The sequence below is a fragment of the Rhopalosiphum maidis genome, chromosome 2 (assembly GCF_003676215.2).
Source record: "Rhopalosiphum maidis isolate BTI-1 chromosome 2, ASM367621v3, whole genome shotgun sequence".
In the NCBI taxonomy this organism is placed as follows: domain Eukaryota; kingdom Metazoa; phylum Arthropoda; class Insecta; order Hemiptera; family Aphididae; genus Rhopalosiphum; species Rhopalosiphum maidis.
In genome coordinates this window covers 50,552,895-50,575,042 of record NC_040878.1, presented here as the reverse complement: position 1 = coordinate 50,575,042, position 22,148 = coordinate 50,552,895, and the positions used below count along the sequence as shown (strand labels likewise).

The following is a 22,148-nucleotide window of genomic DNA, read 5'->3' as shown; positions in this document are numbered from 1 at the left end:
TTTAATTCAATGTTTAAATGACCAGTCAACTAGTAAATTAGAAATAATTGATTTAAAATATGTTAAGAGAAACGCATGCAATGCACGCCGTAATATTTTACCTCCTTTACCAAAAAATATTAACTCTGTCCACGAAGCTATTGAGCAACTTAATATAAAGACAATCCAAGATGAACATTTTGTATTAACAAATAATATAATAGATAATTTAATAATTTTTTTCACGTAAATTAAATTTAATAGTTTTTTGTCAAGCCGAAATAGTATATCTTGACGGAACATTTGATTTCTGTCCTAAATTTTTTTACCAATTCTTAACTTTTTATGGTTATTTAAACGGTCATTATATTCCTCTAATATTTTGTTTATTGAAAGATAAAAAGGAATTAACATATAAACAATGTTTTCAAACAATAAATGAACTATGTAATGAAGTTGGTAGTGAATCCAAACCAAATAAAATTGTAACTGATTTTAAAAAAGGGTTAAGAAATGCTTGCATATTACAATGGTCCGGAATTAAATTAGATGGTTGTCGTTTCCATTTATCGCAGGCATGATGGCGTGTAATTCAAAGATTTGGGCTCGCGACGAACTATAAAAATGACGAATCAGAAATTATTAAATGGCTACATTACTGTTTTGAATTGATATTTTTAAACCCAGAAGATGTTGAAAACTGTTTTAGTATTGACCTGTACAACATTAAACCAAACGATGACCGCCTGAATACATTTTATGATTATTTAAAAAATACATATATTGGTGAACGAGCAATTTTTCCACCTACAGTCTGGGCAGAAGCTTCTTCCGAATTGACAAAATCCACCAATACTTGTGAATCATTTCATGCACATTTTAAATCAAATTTTAACCATAGCCATCCAAATATTTTTATATTTATTGATACATTAAAAAATATTCAATCAGAGATTTAAATAAAATTACAGAGTATACATAAACCAAATAGTTGCCATAATAATAAGTTAAAAAGACGACAACAGTTATTAAACCAGCTAATAAAAAATTATAAAGTTAAAAAATTAACAAAATTGCATTATACAAAAACAATTTTACATTATTACTTTATAAAAAAATAATCAACATCAACATCAACAACATCTACAATCAATACTTAATAATTTTAATAAAACTAGAATGACAATCTAAAGAGCTGAATTTTTTTATAAAGAAAAAAACAATTTTTGGAGGATAACTAGAACCGCCTCCACGTGGTGTCCTTTGGGTTACGCTAAATGGTTCTAATTTTTTATTAGGGATGTTTACGTAAGTGTAATACGGTAGCAAAATGTTTTTAGGGGAGCTTACGTTTCAATGTCGGACTTTTTTTTCGTAGAAACAGAATCGACGAGCAGACCGCTGGACGACCTAATTACTATCGTTTTACCAGCCGAATTGGAACAGTTGGAAACTGATGATGAAAGAGCGATAGCAATAATTATTCAGTAATCAGTTTTAGTGGTGCACTGTTAGTTCTTGTATTAAAGTGAATTGTCCTATTATTAAACTTTCCGGTAAGAATATTTTCTGTTCTATCCAAAAAGTTTGATATTATGTCGATTCACTCTAATATTAATGAAACTAACAGAATAACAGCACAATATTGAAACTGGTGAACGAAAATTTGCCACATTATACGTTTGTAAGACGGGGACACACATGTGAATGACGCGTTCTCTATCAAAATCATTAAAAATCGTGCATAAATTTATACAATTGGCAACATAAATATAGTATGATATAACACTCTACTACAATACATCACTTATCATGTGATCATCTCACAAAATTATATGTCATATGAAATAACTATTATGATATAACACTTCTTATGTGATATCAATTTCATATAATTGTATATTATATTATTAAATTGTATTATAAATATTATATAATGTCTATAAAATGACTAATGTCAATGTTTATGTTTATATTTATGAATATCTTGAATAAATGTTTTTATTAAATTATTTAATATTGGTTTTTATTTAATATATTATTAATAAATTACAAAATTCTATTGCAAAATGAATTTATACCATGTGAAAATGATGACTGTATTTTTAGATTGTAAAAAACGCATAGAGAACCTTGTGTGGAATAATTGTCATTTTTTTTTACCAAGGAACAAAAAATGTATTCACAACATAATATATCGAACTATATTAATTTATTTATTAAAAATACGGGCTGGTAACCAATAGTAATGATTACCTACAGTAAAATAGATAAGTAACATTTAAAAGAATGTAGAACCCGTATGTGTTGTCTCCGTCTTACACACGTGCGACATAGCAAATTCTCGTTCACCAGTTTCAATATTATACTGTTAGTTTTGATATTAGAGTGAACTGACCTATTATACAATTTAAAGATAAGATTATTATCTAGGGCCTCCTCGTAGCCTTTTAGTGATATTGTTATTTTTAAGTAAGTTATGATTATTTTTATATGTTCCTATAGTTTCAAAAAAATCACAACTTACTTAAAAATAATAATATAAATAAAAAGTTACGTGGGGCCCTGGATAATAATCTTACCTTTGAATTTTATAATAGGTCAATTCACCCTAATATCAAAACTAACAGCACAATATTGGAACTGGTGAACGAAAATTTGCTATGTCGCATGTGTGTAAAACGGAGACAACACATGCTGGTACTACATCCTCTTATTAGTGGAAATATTAAAATACAATTATAGCCCAACCTTGCACATGAGTATATGATCAATGGTTTTTTATTTTTGTATTATATATATCAATAATAGTTCAACTATTGTAGTTGTGTACTTGTGTACTAAGTAAAAAGTAAGGAAGAAAGAAGTAGGTATCTAAAAAGTATGCCACAACTTTTTGATATTAAAATGAAGAATATTATTATACTAATATAAAATATAATACAAAATTTTGATTAAAAAATACATTAAAATAACACATTTTTAAATAATTAAAAAGTAACTTAATAGTAGATTTAATGTTATATTAAATGTGTGTATACATATATTATAACTTTAACTTACTAATTGGTAAATATTTAGTTTAGCTTTTTAAAATTTGATAGGTACAGTTAATAATATTTTGTGTTTCGTCATTACATATTAATAAATCAGAAGATTTCTCAAAATATTTATCAATACCCCAATGACGTAGTTGAAGACGAGCTTTTTGATTGTTGCATGCAATTGACCATATGGCTAAACTAATATCTTTATAATTTTGATTAGTTAGATTTCCAGTTTCTAACAAAGTTTTAATTCCATCTAAAAACACATCTAGATATGACAATAAAATATAGATTCATTTATTTCATATTATAAATTGTATTCATAGTGTATTACCTGATGACAAAATAACTACACGGTTTTGTCCATTAAAACACAAGTTTCTCAATATAGCTAAAGAATCATTTATATAATTTGATTTTAGAAGATCTACTAAAGTATCCAAAGCATAGTCCACCTATATAAGTATTTATGTAACATTAATGAAGACAATAAATATATTATTCTTAAATAATACACTAAAAAATCAATTGTTTTTCACCTTTAAAAGATGTATTTGTCCGTCATTGTAGCTTGTTAAAACTAATAAAAACTTTAAACATTGTTGTTCAATTTTAATCGGACGTTTTTTGTCTTTTATATTAAGAGCTAACATGATGCTTGACAATAGTTTACTCTGAAAAAAAGTTATGAAATGTGTATAATAAATAATATATTAATATAAATTAAATCTATACTTTTGTAATTGTTACACGACATTCTTGAGCTTGACAACAGTTTACAATTACCAGCAGAGTTATATTCAAAATATCTTCATTCAAATGAAAATTAGTGGATAATGAAATTATTTCATGAAATAATGAATATGAAGTACATTTTGTTTTTGGATCGACTCCTAGTGTACTGCTAGTCATTGTCATTGCACTGCACGCTATAGCATAGATATATACATTAAATCATAAATTATAATGTATATTTGTACATGCATCTATTTACTATTAGAAAAAGAGCTATATTACATTTTTAAAAATAAAATTAGTTTTAAATTGTCAAAATGCAATGCTAACACTAAATAATTATTTCACATTTTTAATTAAATTATTTATATAGGTGCTGGGTGATTATATTATTAAACAACACTCATTAATTCAAAATTTATTAAATTTTTTAAATATTCTTTTAAGCTTTTTTACTAATATTATGAACGAGAACACTCATTTTTAATTTTATATTCTGAAACAGGATATTTTTTGGAGTATTTTGATATATAAAAATCAAAATTCAACTATTTAGTTTATGAGTTGAAAGTATTTAAAGTTTTAATAAGCTGAAAGGAGTGGTACTATAGATGTTGGTCTTCTACTCCTCTGCTCACAATAACTTTAAATATTTATAACTCATAGACTATTAGTCCGAATTTTGATTTTTATACATCAAAATACTATGAAAAATATTTTGCTTCAGAATAATATGAAGTTAAAAATATATATTTTTATTCAAAAATATAATTAAAAATGTTGATTTAAAATGGAAATTATGAAAAAAATGTAATAGATTTTAAAATAATATGTGTTGTTTGATATAAGTATTAGCCTGTATATTATTTAATTAATTTTATTACTTAATAATTTTTTAGTGTACTTTAACAAATTAATTGATAAATAATTTGCAAAAATATTTGGACGTGAATAATAGCATAATATTTACCAGAAGGGCATGAAGATGTAAGTGATACTAGCATTTGTAGTGTACAAATCAAGATATCAGATTTAGGGTTGGAAACAATAATAGGCCAAAGTTTATGAATTAAATCTGGTAATTCAGCAGAAGCATCTTCTCTAGCATCATTGCATCCGTGGAATAAATTACAACAAAATCTCATAATTTCCAAATATTCATTTTGTAATACTTTCTAAAATTTTTTTTTTATAATATACTTTTTCAATGCTAACATGATTATTGATGAACATTTTATAATATATACATTATACATACAGATTTTTGGTTTAATTGTTTAGTAACTTGTAACTGCATAATTTTCAATTTAGAAATGATGAACGGTAATACATTGTTCTGCCTTGCTGTTTCATATGTTGATGGGTGTTCGAGAAATATGTTTGATAATGCAATTAATAACATTTTTCGTTTTAATGTATGATGCCATTCCAAGAGTAATGTACGAATTAAAATGTTGCATACACGATGAACAAATTCTAGATCAAATCAAATTAAAATATATTTAATAGGTATTTATTTTAAATTAAAATTATATTGAATATAGCTCTTAATATAAGTGTAAAATTTTAAATTATTATTACAATTGAGTATTAGAAAAATAATGGGTAAAATATATTTAAACTTCATAACCATTTTGTATTTTTATTTATATTATTATTTATTAAAGTATTAATAAAACTAGGTAAATTTTCAGTATTTTCAATTTCAAGAGTTTAAAATTTTAATTATTTTTAATATTGTAGCGTTAAACACAATACTTATAATTGGTAGACAATTATTGTTGCGTCAAATGTTGTTAATTAATTTGGCAATGCAGAATGTAGGACCCAAAAGTTATTAATATAAATAAAATTCCCTAAAACAATAAGCAAACATAAGGAAATTTACAAATCATACTAAAATTTATAATTTAATATTACAAATAGAAACTATTATTATACAAAATTATATTTTTTTTTTTATAGAACACAACTCCAAATGTTTCAAATTAAATTACTTTTTAACCATTATATTATATATCAGACTAAAACATTTAAAGTTTTATCACAGTTTATTAAAAGAAAAAAAAATATAGCAATAATTGATTTTAAAATGAATATAATAGGCAATCACATTTTTGAAGCTAAAAATGCCCAAGAAAATTTAAGATTATAGATAGGTATATCAAAAATTATTCACTTACTTTTAGATAGTTGGGGACATACCAAAGAAACAACATTTAATGCTTCAATGCATAGATCTCTATTTTTCGAAGTTATACTAGTTAATAATGCTGTTATAAAATGATTTGTTATAACAAATGTTTTATAATTTGTACATTGTATTACTATTGTTGTCAGTTTAAATAATGATTTCCATACCATAGTTGTACAATGATCTAAAATAACATACAAATATTACAATTTTTCAATAACTAGATCCATTTTTGTGAACATGTTTAATTTACCTAAATTGGTGTTAATTCTTTCATAGATAGCATTTAAAGAATTTAACAAATTTTCAAAATTATAGTTGCTAACAGGTACAAAAAGCGTAAGAATGGAACATATACGACCGCACATCTCCATAATATTTGGTTTTTCAATACTCATAGGAGTTAAATATTTTTTTAAGCACCTATAGAAATAAATAAATATATAATTATTAATTTAAATTTATTTTTATTATACTCGTAGTTCATAAACATATGATACTAAGAGAAATATTTATACATAACTTAGCGGATTATATAAAATTATTGTAAAAGTCAATTGAAAGAGTTTGACACTTGATGTTATAATATGAAATAAAATATGTATATTAATGATGAAGGGTAATCCGCCTAATCATAGTTCTGACAAAAATCATAAAAATTGATAAAGCAGTTGAATTTAATCATAAATGTATTAAAATTTCTAATGATATAATATACAAAAAACAACTCTTTGCAATAGCGTAACTAGAGGCCCCCGGCTTAGCTGGGCTTCAGTCCCCCCAGAATTTTTGGGTAAATGCATGTGCTTAAAAACATGTTAGTATCAACTTTATTTTTGCCTACAACATAAAAAAATATAATGTTTCATATAAGCAAATAATTATTCAAGTCAGTTATAAACACCAATAGAAAAAGTATAAATATTAATCTAAATAAAAAAAATGTACTATAAAACATTTTTAGGAATTTAGCCCCTTCTCCTTAGTTTAAAGGACTAGTTACTCCTATGTTTAAAGATCTGAGGAAAATCTAAAACATCTGTTCCTTCAATATATAGATTAATAACGAAAATCATTAGTTACTTAAAAAGAAAAAAAAAGATAAGAAATTTAGGTGTATCACTATAAATACATTCTTAATTATTCACAATAGTTAAACAAATATCAAATATTTAGTAGCTTAATACTATACAAAATACATACAGAAAAAGTGCTTGTATAAATTGATTATGTTGATCAAGTTCATATAAATTTACTTCTGTCAACGTAAACATATTGAAAAGCATACAGCATATATTGGACACAAGTTTAGGAGATGTCAAAAAGTATTTTTTATCTGTAAACATTTTTTTATATTAATCATTATATTAATTTATTAACATTTGAAAATTTTACTTACCAGGTTTGGTATAGTCGTAATATGAACACAAATTAATAATTTGAACAAAAGCATCAAAATCCAATTTAATAATGTGTTGGTGGCATAAACTCTAGAAAAAATAAAATAACATTATTTCAAATAAATATATTGTTTTTGATCAAGCAATAAAATAAACATTACTTTAAACTTAGGAGAGCAAAATAGATTTGAACAAAATAAAGTCGCTTGCTCGGCAACAATACAATTTTCCAAGGAATTTGATTCAGAAAAATAACTAAAAAATAAATTGTAATTGTAATATAAACTGTAATAAGCAAGTATATATAATTGTATTAAATGTGTTAAAAACAACTGAAACAAATACTTTAACGCAAGGTGAATTAAATTATGTGATATTGGAATATCAATAACAGCCAAGCCAGCAGAGAATTGAAAGACTAGAGCTCGTACTAATGAATCAGTACTGTGTATCATTGACCATGTCCATGTTTCCCAGTCATACATACACCATACTTCAACAATCTATTAGAAGAATTATATTGTTATATTATGCTTTAAACTTGGGATTAAAGCAATATATTAAATATTAATTTTACATTTGGTATTAAAATTGTATGGTGGAGGATGTGGTTCAGGACAGTTAAATAACTTCGCTGTAAACTTTTTTCATTTGAACTATTTGTCACTATTGTTTTTAATGAAATAAATTGAGATAAATATATTTTTACAAGGTCTTTATCTATATGTTTTGTATTTTCCGTTAATAAAGTAAGACACTTCATATTAACTTGTAATAAAACTGAAAAATAAATTGTATACTATTAGTACTATGCAAACAAATAATAATTGTTGAGAATTATTTAAATAATGAATACATTTTATTTACTGAGTATTATAACATTTATAAACGTTTTTATTAAGTATTTCAATTTAATATTGAACAGTTTTAGTAATAATAATTATGAAACATTATTTTAAAGATAATAATATTTAATAGTTCATAAAAGAAATACCTTTCAAGTGAAAAATGTAAAGCAATATTTTAAAAATAAATTATAAATATATATTGAGTGATTTACCAGTATGCTCATTCACATTTTTTCCTTTAAGTGTACATTTATTAAGTCTAATGACTAATGACTAATTTTTGGGATTTAAAAATAATAGAAACAATCATTTTTATATTAATTGCTAAGCAAATAAGTTATTTAATTGTATGTATTAAGAATAAGAGCCTTAGAAGTTTAAGGTTATGATTTGAAAAACATAGTAATTACAAATAATTTATTAACAATTATCTGAATGTAATGTAAAAACAAAAAAAAAAAATGTAATGTGCACTAGACTAGCAGATTAAAAATTATTATGTACATTTTTTATTTTATGTAATACCATTACTAAGGAATAGTATCACTAAGTTTAAACCAGTAAAAATACACATTAAAATTCTGATTTATATACATGAACAATTTATAATAAAAAGGATGATTCTTGATAAACAAAAAATGAGTTTTCATTATTGAAAGATATTCATTAAATGGTGTAAAATCTAAGGATTTGAAAATATAATTTTAAATTTAAATGATAAAATAAATTACAATATACTTAAAATTTGAATAAATACATAAATAAATATAAAAGAGTTCAGTGAATTTTATTGTATATAGCTTTAATAGATTTATATTATTAATAATAAATATATAGATGTAAATATGTTTATACCAATTTCATGTTTTGTAGATTCTAATCGATCAAATAACAATTTTGTTAAATTTAATGTTGAAAAATGACTATAGTTTTTTAGGCAAAGCCAATATACTTCATAAAGTTCAATAAAAAATTGATTACACTGGAAAAAAATAATATTAAAATTAACTTATTTTTAAGAAAAACAATGCATATTACATATATTATTTTAATTACAAACCAATTTTTTTGAATTATCATCATTTTTAAAATCATCAGCCATATTATGATGCATAGATTCAGATTTCATCATTATTTCAGCAACCCAATTTAATTTATTTATTAAAACTCCTAGAAATATTATATAAAAAAAAATTGTATAATTATTAGGATTAATAGGTTTATATTATTTTATTTTAAATATACATACTTTTTTTTAATGCAAAATTAAGTAGCTTTAAGACAACGATTAATGTTTGTAAATCAGTTAAAAAAATTGGAGGCAATATCAAAAATTTTTTTAACGCAGTTTCTAATAGTTCTTCATCTACTTCAAATTGCTTAATATTTACACTTACTTCTAAATATCTGGGGAAATAACAACATTTTACACTTATTAAACTAACATATTTAGAATATATTGAATTATTAAAGGATAATATATAATATGTAAAACATAAATAGAATTAAATTTGTGTAATTCTCAATATCATAGAATTTTAGAGAATGTAAAATTTTAAATAATATTTGTGAATTTAGTTGTATAAAATTAAAAAATACCAATGTTTATCTATTAATTTTAAATGAAATCCATTTAAAATTATTGTGTTATGAAATAACTTTATTATAATTTTATCAATCTTGTGAATTAAAAATTCATAAGAGTTTAACTTTTATTGGCAGGGTATAATTAAAAATAATATAATATTTTTTATTCTATTATAAATAAATTTCCTTGACAAACAACTACAGTTGTATTCTTCTTTAAGTTTAGAGGTGATAGTTGGAAGAAAAAATTAAAAAAATTGAACAAAGATAGTAGATATATTTTGTATAAAAAATTAACAATACATTAAAATTTAAATGTAAACAATAATTGTATAAAAAAATATACAATAGAATTACATTTATAATTAATTATTAGAAAAGTTTGGTTTTCTTTTTTCAATGAATGCAGTCATTCCTTCCTTTCGGTCATCTGTTGCAAAAGTTCCATAGAATGACTTCTTTTCAAATTGTAAGCCTTGGCTTAAACTCGATTCATATGCATAATTTACAGATTCTTTACACAATGCAACAATTAAAGGTGAATGTTCACTAATTTTTTCAGCCAATTTAATAGCCTCTTCAACTAACTTTTCTGGTGGGAACACCTTACTAACTAATCCTCTAGATAAAGCTTCCTGAGCAGAAATCTGGTTTCCAGATAAACATACCTCCATTGCAAAGCTTTTACCACAAGAACGTATCATACGCTGAGTACCACCAGCTCCAGGAATGGTTCCAATTACAATCTCAGGTTGGCCAAATTTAGCTTTTTCTCCAGCATAGATTATATCGCACATCATTGCTAATTCACATCCACCACCCAGAGCAAAACCATTTACAGCAGCAATAACTGGTTTCTTGCATTTACTCAGATTGTCCCATTGCTTGAGTAAACCAGTTTTTAGATTAGTTGAATAAGTCTTGTCAAGCATTTCTTTAATATCAGCACCAGCCGCAAATGCACGATCACTACCAGTGACAACAATAGCTCCAATTGAATCATCGGCATCATAAGCAGATACAGCTTCAGTTAATTCTGTGACCAAACCATCACATAAAGCATTCAAAGCTTTAGGTCTATTGAGTTTGACAAGGCCAACATTTTGTTTCTCGCCAACTTTTTCAGTAATAATATACTCCAAGTTACATGTGGATAGCTTCATTGAAGTTATAGGTGTAATAATTTTCGACATCGAAAAAATCAATTTTGATTTAGACATTGACGATCTTATAAAAATTGCCATTTTGAAGAATATTATTTAACAATAGTTATATTGAACTTAAGACGTTTATTAATTCGAGAAACTTTAGATTTTTAAAAATTTCAAGAAAAATCACTTCTTATGACCTCCTGCTCCTACGAACTGCACGTAAAAAAATTTATTTTATCTATAAACTATAGCCAATGATTGACTATCTTTCAAAGTCAAACGTAGAACTGTAGACCAGCGACTGCGTACTCCGGACTTTGGACTGTTTTTAGACACTATTTATTGTCCTTAAAACACTTATATAATGATATGCAGTTATGCCTGACGGTATGTGATATGTTACCGAGTACCGGTTTGGGCAATGAGCATGGACAAGTATACTTTGACTACAGTATTGTCAGTAAAGTAATAAAATTAAGTAAAAAACTAAATTACTGATAACGAATCAAATGTGTGCAATTAGTGCAGTGTTAAGACTGAAATTACAGTGTAGGTAATCGAAAATGTTTCTTGAAATATGGAAAAAAACGTATGTAACAAAAATATGAATCTGAAACTGAATTAAGTCACTATAGCTTTGTTCGTTTTGACAAAAAGTGTACACTTTTTCTATAATAGTATACACTGAAGCGTTTGTTTCGAAAAAGTGTATTATGATAAAGAAAATTCACTGGTTGACCAAGACAATTAAAAATATATTTTTTCATGCGGTTAACGTTCTATGAAACATCTTTGATTAATTAATTTTATTTTGATCTTTTGGGTTTTTTCTTTCTAAGTAGTATATAATAAGTTCTGAATTTTGAATTTTTATATTTTGTGTGGGATGTGTTGTTTAATATGATTATAAATTTATAAACGATTTAATATCAGTCTTAAATATGAAATTCTGACACTATTTGTTAAAAATCCTCAAAGCCAAATAAACATTAGTTTTATATTACATCAGAGAATAAATGCTAATATGCTGTATAACACATTTATAACACATTCAACTTAAGTTTTTTCACATTCTCATTAAATAGTATAAAAATTATTATCTTTGCAAAATGTTAGTACGTGTACTAATGTCAAGATAAAAAGCAATACAAATTAAATATATTAAAATAAATAAATAAATTGGAAGTTTAAATGATTATAGTTATTGTATTATCATGTATAAACTACAATTTATATTATTCTTTAGTTTAATTTATATTATTTATTAATATGGTCAAAAAACTGTTAATTATATATTTTAATAAAAAATTATAGACTATTGTATAAATAAAAAATAAGTGAAATTATTACCTCCTCAAATCACCAAGAATGGTCAATGCTACTTGGTGTGACTTGGCAGCAATTAAGTCAACCAAATATTTTTTAACTGACCATGTAATACAAGCTTTTCTACAATTCTGGAAAACATTGTCGAGTATAGGGTTTTGAGCATTTGTAGTAAGGCCATTTTCCAAAAAAACATCAATACTATCATGATGCTTTAAATGCCATGTTAGTATTAAAACTTCCATACAATTGTGGTTCTCTTTAATTTCTAAAATACAAAATGAATAAAATATATTAATTCAAATAAAGTTGATCAAATATTTAGTTTTTAATCTTACTTGAAAATAACATTGTATCATCAGAATTATTAGTTGTATGGTAATATTTATTGAATTTAATAGGAGTATTTATTTTATTCTCAACTACTTTTGGTATTTCACCAAAGTACGTTAAATATTGTTTGAAAACACAATAAAAAAAAATTTGAAACACATATTGTTTTACAAGTGGAATTTCATAAAAATCAGACAGAACTAAAATACATAAAAATGATATAAGTATAAATGTACATAATACATTATACTATTATAATTTATAGTTGATGTACCAGAGATTAATTGTAGTTGTATTTCAATATTATTTGCTAATGAATTATGATCATTAATAATTAATTCTTTTTTCTTTGCGAAACATAAAGTTAATTTTAATAATGCAATTAACAATCCACGTTCATTAACAAACATCTAAAAAATATTTTATGAGATTAATAGATAACTAAGCAAATCATAAAAATTAAATAGTAATAAATACTTTTGATGATTTAAGTAAATTTAATATAATATCCATTCCTCCATTATGAATAAAATGTTGTTGAAGATGATCATATTCAAGTATTACTGATATTTTGTATAAAGCACATTTAATAGTTTGATGACTTGAAGATTCATTAGAAATTAAATCTATCATATCATCTAAATCTTTTTCCTAAAAAATATTTACAATTATAAATCATACTCGTGATCTTAATAACAATAACAGTGACGGCTCATGTCTTATTAAAATATTAAATTTAAAATATTATTTAAGTACAACTAAAAATAACATAATATCAGTCAGATATTATAATATTTTCGGGTAAACCAAATATCTAAAAAAAGGTTTCAAATATAAATTTTGCAAGCAATCAATATATAATTAATAATATTAATTCAGGTACATGTAATATGGATAGTTAGTATAAATCCGCAACGTTTCTGTAGGTAACAAATATGACATATTGATAAATGTATGTGGTATGTACTGTAATTATTAATTGTTCCTCACTAGCCATCACTGTATCATTTTAAACATGAAATAAGGAAACATCTATTTACATACATTATATTCACCAATGGGTTTGTCTACTTGTTCATTTACTTCATCAACTTCCATTACAAAAATATCATTTGGTAGTTTAATGTTTTTATTTAGAGATGTTTTAAAAATCCAAGTAATTCTATTATTTGCTTCAACTCGAGATTCATTATCTTTGCTGAATAACATTGCAATTGTTGAATGAAGTAGCTAAAAATTAAATTTATTTATATAAATGTGATATTTTGTACTATGATAGCAAATCTTTTAAAACAACTGATACATTTGACATTGATTTAAGCATTACAAGATACCAAGTAGTACAAATTATGCTTTGAATTATTTTTTTTATTTTTGTTTTAGTTAAGTTAAAACAAACAATAACATAAAATAAAAATATTTAATGCCAAAAATTTACTCAAAATATATATCATAAAAAAAAATATAAATTTATAATTATAATATACCACTAATTTTGAAATATTTAATTTCTCTGCTTGATCAGGATCAAACAAATCCAAAACAACTTGGCCCAGAGTAGATGTTTGGTTAGCATAACAATATAATACAGGGAAGATTGGAGCTAAATTATTTAAAAAACATTTCCATTGATTAATATTTATTATGTTCTTGCTTTTTATTATTTGTTCTATAATTTCTGATGCTGATTGATTTATCTATAAACAAAAACGACTTTATTTTGGTTGTACAACACTTGAGCGCAAAAAATTGGGTTCTAGACAATTGAGCGCCATACATTTGGGCATAAGAACGTTTATTATTTAATTCAAATTTTAATTATACAATATCTAGTTAAGAATATTTTGCTTTAATTCAATATTTAGGTAGGTAGTATTATAAAATTTACACAATTTTAGTAAGTAATAAAATGTATTTACAATTATAAAAATTTGTAATGTCTATCAAGCGCCCATTTCCAATTTGATAATGTAATTCTAATTTTAAACAATTTTGTAATCTAATTTAATGCAAAAAAATAAAGAAAGGTCACAGTGCACTATGAAAATGTTTTGAAAAGCACATTGTGCCGTTTTCAATAAAAGTTTAAAAACCTTTGGTACAGATACTGCAATAAAATCTAGAATTTATACTTTAAATTCATCTATTATTATTTATTTACATTTTACATTAATTTTAAATAATATTGATATTCACACTCAATTATCTTGCACCAAATTGTCATTGCGCCTAAAAGTCTCGCGCCCAAGTGCCAGCAAACCCTTTTTTTTAATATTAATATTTTAAAAATATACTAAAATACCTGTTCATTTGAATTATTACAGCCAAAACATATTATTTCATTCAACACATTGGTACACAGTAAACTGTTTATAAGCCGGTCAATTTTTTTAGATTCAAGGTTTAAATGATTAAACATTTTCTTCATTGTATTATTAAGTGCTAAGTATGTGTATAATACAATATCAACAGATTTAAAAGAAAGTAAACTGACTAAAATGTTGCTGTATTCTTTTTCATTATCTGTTGTTTCTGTCAAATTTCTAAAGAGGATAATAAAAATAATATTAACAAAATTGTAGTCTTAGCTTTGAATAGATAATTTTAAAATAAGTAACTTAACCTTAAATTTAAAGTATATTATTTTTAAATAAAGACATAAAGTATAATAAAATATGTTATTTATTAAATGATACCGAGAATTATTTTTCTAGTTCCATAAATTATTTCAATAAATGAAAAGTGCTCTCAAAATAAATTATCAGAAAAATTTCATGATAAAATCAATAGGATCTACTATACCTAATTAAAAATAACAAAATGCACTTTTACTAGATTTATTACAAAAAAAATGTCTATATTGTTTTTAATAACAATTTTGAACTTATGAAAATTTTAATAATACCTGTTATATGATTCATTAAATTTTACCCTAAAGACCAAACTTTATTTTTTTAAACAACACAAACAAAATATATAAAGCTAAACATAATGCTAGTGCAAAACACAGTAGTCTAACACATTAGCAGATATGTACTTTAGTGTACAAAATAATGTGAAATAAAATTTATACAATTAGAAAATTATCTAAATAATTAGTATAGAATTAACATTTTCTTATTACTGTCATTAGTGTCATATAAGTTTATTTTAATTTTATATAAACATTAAATATCTTCTAAATCTCATTTTTTAAATTATGTTTGTAATAACTCCCAACTCATCACACATTTATCTTAAATAGGTAGATAATTTTTGTAATAAATATATTGCATTTTTTATTGTTGAAAAAAGTTTAATTTTCAATAAAAAGGTTTGATTGAATAGTTTATTATTGATCTAAAGATTGGTAAATATATTTGAGAACCAGTAGTTGATAATTATTGTATTTGAGGGAAACTAATATTTGCTATACAACACTCTTAAAAAATAAACAATAACATTAACATAATATTATATGTACACTGTATACATTATATTTTTAGTTCCAAAATGAAAAATAAATACATGGCACTGATATAGTTTTACTTATTTTAGATTCTGAAGTGGAGTTATGTATTTATTGGTTTTATTATGAAGTGTTTATTTCATTTTAGTTTGGTCTGTCCTTTTGAGCAATTGAGCAGTATAAATGCTTCAGTTTCCAATTTAGGTTAGTTTCAAAACAAAATGTATCTAATAGGTATTTTTGGGATTCAAAATAATTGGAGAAACAGGAATTTTTTACAGAAAACCTGTTAAAAAACCTTGATACAATAAATTATTATTTTTCAGTTGTAATTCATTTCTTTAAATGTAGATATTCACATATTTTTTTTACTAAATTAGAATATTTTAGAACCTCTAAATTACCTTCTCCACTAGCCATTTAAAACATATGTATATTTTATATAACTTACGCATATTTACACGTGTTTGTAATGAATTTATCAATTATAGTAAATTGTTTATAGAAACATATAATAGGTAATGAACTTCTAAATAAATATGCATATTGTTTAATATCCAAGTTCCTATTAGATGATAAAATATATGCATCGTTAACCCTTTTGATTATTTGTTGTTCTAATAATTCTTCCTAAAATAAAGAAAATAAATTTAGGATACATAATACATTCGGTTAGATTATAATTAAAAAAAAAAACTAATTAATTGTTATAATAATAACTCACATTAATAACTTTTTCATACAATTGGTAGTATAATTCTGGATAAAGATGAATCCAATAGGGTTGTTTAAGTATGTTACAAATTAGTATTTTAAATTGATTGTTAAGTGAACCATGTTTTAATATTTCTTTGGCAATAATTAAAAACTTAAGTGAAGATAGAGGTTCATTTCTAAAAAATAAGTGTGGTTAATATAAAATTAAATATAATTCTTTTTTTTTTTATACATGTTTTAATGTTATTATTAATACTTACAAGAGTATATTTTTGATTGTATGATCAGAAAACACTAATTCTAAGTAAAACTTAACATTACAATTATTAGATATAGAGGATAAAAGATGCATGCTAGACATAAACAAAGAGTAAGCTCCGCCACTATTAAAACTAATATGTTTCAAAAGTACAGGCATCAGTATGACACAAAATTTGGCAATACCCCAACGTGAAATTTCATCCTAAAAATGCGTGACATGATTAAAAAAATATTATCAAAACAAATACGTTAGATAAAATAAAAAATTACTAACGTTAGTTGAAGATTCACTAATAGTGTCTCTTATTGATATTTGAGAATTAGAACCGTAATTGGAATTAATACTTTCATTATTTTCCTGAAAAAACAAATAATGTTTAAATCTGATACAATTTGATAAAATAAAAATAAACTAAAAAAAGCTATTTAAAAGAAGGAAATGTAGATATGCACATATAACACATACATAATTTACAAATAATTTAATCTATTATTAGAACCAAATATTTATGCATATGAGACCTATTAAACACTACAAATATAATTTATAATAAATATAAGTTATTTTATTTAGTTGTATTGTATTTAATAGATTTCTATTTGGTTGTGTACAAAAACTCGTTTAACTTTTTAAAAAATAAACTTACACACAAACCAGTAGTACATTCGTGGTGTCTTATTATTAATTTTTCTACCAAATAACTTAGACATTCCAGTATCAAGTCTTTTTCTTTGTTTTCATTCAGCCATTTAATTAATTTCTGTAATTATAATTGAAAATTAATGTTGAGAAGTAAATAAACTTAAAATTTAATTACCTGAATAATTAATGGATGCTGTAAAAATATTTCTGTTTGAAATTCACATTGAATTTTGTTTTTAAACATATAACAAATCTCCAAAACAGATGGTTCATTTAAAGAAAAATTATTTTCAAACAATAACCATCGGCTATCTTGACATAAATCAACAACAGGGAAATGCCAATCCATACCATTTGAGTAATCATAAGAAAAATCTGAGTATTCATCTAAATTGCTAGATACATTTTTATAATCTTCTGTACCAACTATTAAACCACTATTACTGGACCACTCACTAATAAAAAACAAAATTGTACTTTTAAGCAATTAAATATAACTTGTAGAATACAATGGGAATATTTTTATATAGATATCATATTAACATAATTAAATATTCTTACGTTGACATTTTGAAGCTTATGAAATTAAAACTCAATTATTTTTCAATGATTTCTTATTAATTTACAAAATACAAAACATAATTATCACTACCTAGTACAGTAAAATTAATACTTATACAAGTGTATATTTATATACAAAAATATTGTATATTTGAATTAAATTAAATCAATAATAAAATATTAAAGTGAATAATTAGATACATCTAAGTACTTCAATTAAAACTAACTAGTCATCAATGTATCGTGATAAAGATATTATTTTATAATCAGATTTAAAATGTTTAATAGAACTTTAAAATTTAAACATTGTACTAAGTAGATTAATAAAGAGAACTTATTTTGTTTTGAAATTTAAATATGTTATTTTTTAGTACTTATCACTATACACTAATTCAGTATTAACATTCTTGGATGAATTATTAAATGTATCTAATATCTTCAATTTCAATATTAACGGATTTGTTCTTATCATATACCTCTATTATAGATAAGCATTATAAGCAGTTATAGCCGTGCTCATGAACATTCTCTAATGTTCATGGCCGTGCTACAGACACTGTGTGATATTGTCCAAAACGGTAAAAAGTGGGGTCGTATTTCATGTTCCACAATTATTAATTCCAATAGATATTTGTCCCAAAAAAAGTTTATTCCAAATTTCCAAATAGTTTTTATAAGCCAAATGTAATTTGAAAAAGTTACAAGAGTACATAGGAACAAAGTTTTCATTTACTGGAACAAATATCATTGGAATTTGGAATAAAATGTTTATTGGATTTTAACAATATGTATCGAAACAGATAATGTGTGTAAAAAAAAATTTACATGAATGTCTAGAACAAATATAGAAGCAACAATTTTGGAATAAGCTTTTGTTTCAATAAATATTACATAATAATCTTCTCTGTTCACCTATACTTATGAGTTATTATGCTAAATAGTATAGAATGTATATTTATCTTAAAAAAAAAAAATAATTTTTAAAAACATCGAAAATTTTGTAGTTTATTTTTCTGAAAATTTTAATGTTTTAACATTTTTCATTAGCATTGTGATTTTTAATAGGTATTTTTTTTTAGTTTTAAAATCATTTTTGTTATTATTATCCCGCAGACTACATGTTTGATAGCATTGACACTTATATGGTGTTAAATAATTCACAATTTTTCTCAAAACTAGAAAAAATATTAAAAATCATGAGATTAATGAAAACAAAATATTAAAATTTGCAGAAAAATAAACTACAAAATAGTTATCTTCGTTTTTTTTTTAAATAATTAAATAAAAAATTATTTTTTAACTTTTTTACCAAATCATTAAATTCAATTAAAATATAAACTACTTGAAGTCCTTATAGGATATACCTCTGTGAGTCTCATAAAAAAAAAATCATGACATTTCCATTATTTCAGGAATTTTCGTAATGGTTAAATCCTCATGGGACACTGTAGATATATATTATACTTATATAGTTATGTATTATTAATTAATAATATTTTACATAATAATTGAAATACGTTGACTTTGGAAATAAATTATTGTATAATAAAAGGTAACGAGTTATTACTAATGACTATACTGAGCCAGCTATGGTCCTAATATATTGTATTATTGTCCTAGTCTCTTAAAGGTTATATTACAGCGAATAGATTAAATCTTTAAATTAATCATTAGCTAGATAACATAATATATTCTATAATAGAGAGGTTAATAAAATAATTACTTAATAGTTAATTTTGTTAATAATATTTATATTTTTAATTATTATAAGTTTATAACACTTATTTTAACTTATATGGTGCCACGATCTGTCTTTCATATCGATCAGATATATTGATATATAATAATCAGTGATCACAGACATATTATAAGGATAATTATTGATTGAAAAATTGGCTACCTATATATTTGTTTAAAACTATGATATTATTAAAATTGTATTATTATTTATTATTTATTGTTATTGACATTTCAAACTAATTTACCGTGATTAAAAAAATTGACTATTTGTTTTAATGTTTTATATATTTATAAATTATTGACATTTTATTGCACATTCATAATTACCTAGGTAGAAACACAATCATTTTTATTATAGGGTTGTTTTTTCGCGGTACCCGCGTGCAGTTGGTTATAAATAGAGTATATTTTAATAATATAATAAGTTATAATTGATGAGTATGCTAGCATTGCTAGCAAATTCCGCAATGTTTTATTACGGTGAGAATACGTACAAAAAAAAATAAATAAATAAATAACGATTTATCCTATAACAATAGCATTGTGTTCGGCGTTAGGCAGAGTGAGATTGGTGTACGTTATTATATATTATATTCATCAAATTATATGATGTCTAAATCAAGGGCTATTTTAACGTTAGCGACGAAGATGCGAATATAAGTCATTTTTGTATTTAATCTACACATTCTACACAGATTGTGTTAATCGTGTGATACGTTTCGTTAGGAAATATATTAGGTATAATATGTTGCTGGGTGATATGCGCATATATTGTATTTTTTGAGTTTTCCTAATGTTTATTTTCACATAAAAAATATGCCTAAGCAACGCGTCGCCGAGTCCGTTGTTCAATCTAAGACCATACTATACGTACATAAATTATAGCCCCGTGATTTCTTTAATCGCATATATGATTAAAACCTTGTACAATTAACGGCACCGACACATGACAGTATGACACATGTATGTACACCGCAGCCAGACCGTCGCGCGTAGGAGTGATCAGTGTTGGACACGTTCCAGAACTAAGACGTATATACATAACATATTATATAATATATTAATGATGATCATGCTTAAATCGTCGTCATTTATTTTGGTCATCGCGACTTTGGCCTGTTGCACTTCTTGGCGCTCGATCCAGTGTTATTCCGAGGGGATGTTGGAAGAACTGCAAGAGGTCGAAGTGTTCGTGCGATCCGTGTTGGCGGTCGCCAAACCGTACAATCTGGGAATCCCGGATAAACTGCCAGCGAGGGCGAACGCGTTCACGATAACGGCCGACGGACCGCTGCCGGACGACATGCGACGATACCTGAAAGGCTTGTTGGCCGTCTCGTCGGCAGTGGACCGACGGACGTTGGTAGAGATGCTGCTGGACGACACGTTGATCATCGGCGAGGATCAGGAATCGCACAGTGTGTTCGATCGGGTGCACGGTGGCCGGAAACCCAAACCGAAGTGAAGAAGCCCATAGTGCGTATGCCGAAGAAAACATAAGATGGGCAGTGTGAGCCTAGCGTGGGATCCCGGGTCCGGAATCTTACACAGTCGCCATCGGATGCGCCACGTCTTCTTCGGCATATTATCTACGTTTTTTTTTTTGTTATTTAAACTCGTTTGTTTTTTAAAATGTGATATTTACTCATGATGAATTAGAAAAAAAAAACAAAACTACATTAATTGCTCAGCCTCTGGACATTCACTAACTATTATCTTGATTCCAAATACATTTTAAAATGATTATCTATTCAACCAAATTAACTAATATTGTATAATAATTGATATTTTACCATTAGGCAATAACATATGTTCCCCATGTTTAGAAATCAATCTTTTTTATTGCATTAATTTAGTAATGATTTTAATGTCACAACTTTCTTCTCAAGGTTTCTATTTTGCTGTTGTAAACCTTTTATTTTTTTTGGTTTTTGTAAATATTGACTTTTTATGAACATTAAACTATTCTTTCATCTTTTAGGTGTACTAAAATATTCTTCAGTAAAATCGCCTATGTATCGAAGATTCGAAGATGAAAGTATAATTGTATTTTCATTGCTGGTGTAAAATCACTAAAAAAAACCATACTTTATTGTTTATATAATATATTATATAGATATAGAATCTAGCTAATAATGATAATATAGCTACCTCAAAGATTCCGCGGAAGATGGTTGA

At 24.6% G+C, this 22,148-nt stretch overlaps 2 protein-coding genes across 3 annotated transcripts; both read right to left on the bottom strand.

The window, feature by feature from the left end:
* Nucleotides 1–3,032: 3,032 nt before the first annotated feature.
* Nucleotides 3,033–18,281, bottom strand: LOC113553126. Of its 2 annotated transcripts, none has more exons than XM_026956291.1 (30): nucleotides 18,231–18,281; nucleotides 17,845–18,124; nucleotides 17,674–17,787; nucleotides 17,301–17,384; nucleotides 17,026–17,228; nucleotides 16,773–16,941; nucleotides 16,500–16,678; nucleotides 14,903–15,143; nucleotides 14,088–14,297; nucleotides 13,645–13,830; nucleotides 13,078–13,251; nucleotides 12,875–13,010; nucleotides 12,606–12,800; nucleotides 12,292–12,535; nucleotides 9,453–9,610; nucleotides 9,264–9,373; nucleotides 9,059–9,185; nucleotides 7,933–8,135; nucleotides 7,701–7,858; nucleotides 7,517–7,610; nucleotides 7,355–7,445; nucleotides 7,159–7,291; nucleotides 6,209–6,378; nucleotides 5,945–6,139; nucleotides 5,020–5,237; nucleotides 4,732–4,936; nucleotides 3,762–3,955; nucleotides 3,566–3,700; nucleotides 3,361–3,481; nucleotides 3,033–3,294 (listed from the first exon to the last, which is right to left on the bottom strand). In XM_026956291.1, the coding sequence occupies exons 1-30, from the start codon at nucleotides 18,236–18,238 to the stop codon at nucleotides 3,062–3,064; spliced, it is 4,968 nt and encodes a 1,655-aa protein (XP_026812092.1). In that variant the 5' UTR covers nucleotides 18,239–18,281; the 3' UTR covers nucleotides 3,033–3,061. The 2 variants fall into 2 exon arrangements, with proteins under 2 accessions (XP_026812092.1, XP_026812093.1); XM_026956292.1 differs by having other exon boundaries at nucleotides 3,033–3,282.
* Nucleotides 10,048–11,361, bottom strand: LOC113553127 (enoyl-CoA hydratase, mitochondrial). Its single transcript, XM_026956293.1, has one exon. The coding sequence runs from the start codon at nucleotides 11,032–11,034 to the stop codon at nucleotides 10,156–10,158; it is 879 nt and encodes a 292-aa protein (XP_026812094.1). The 5' UTR covers nucleotides 11,035–11,361; the 3' UTR covers nucleotides 10,048–10,155.
* Nucleotides 18,282–22,148: the final 3,867 nt, after the last annotated feature.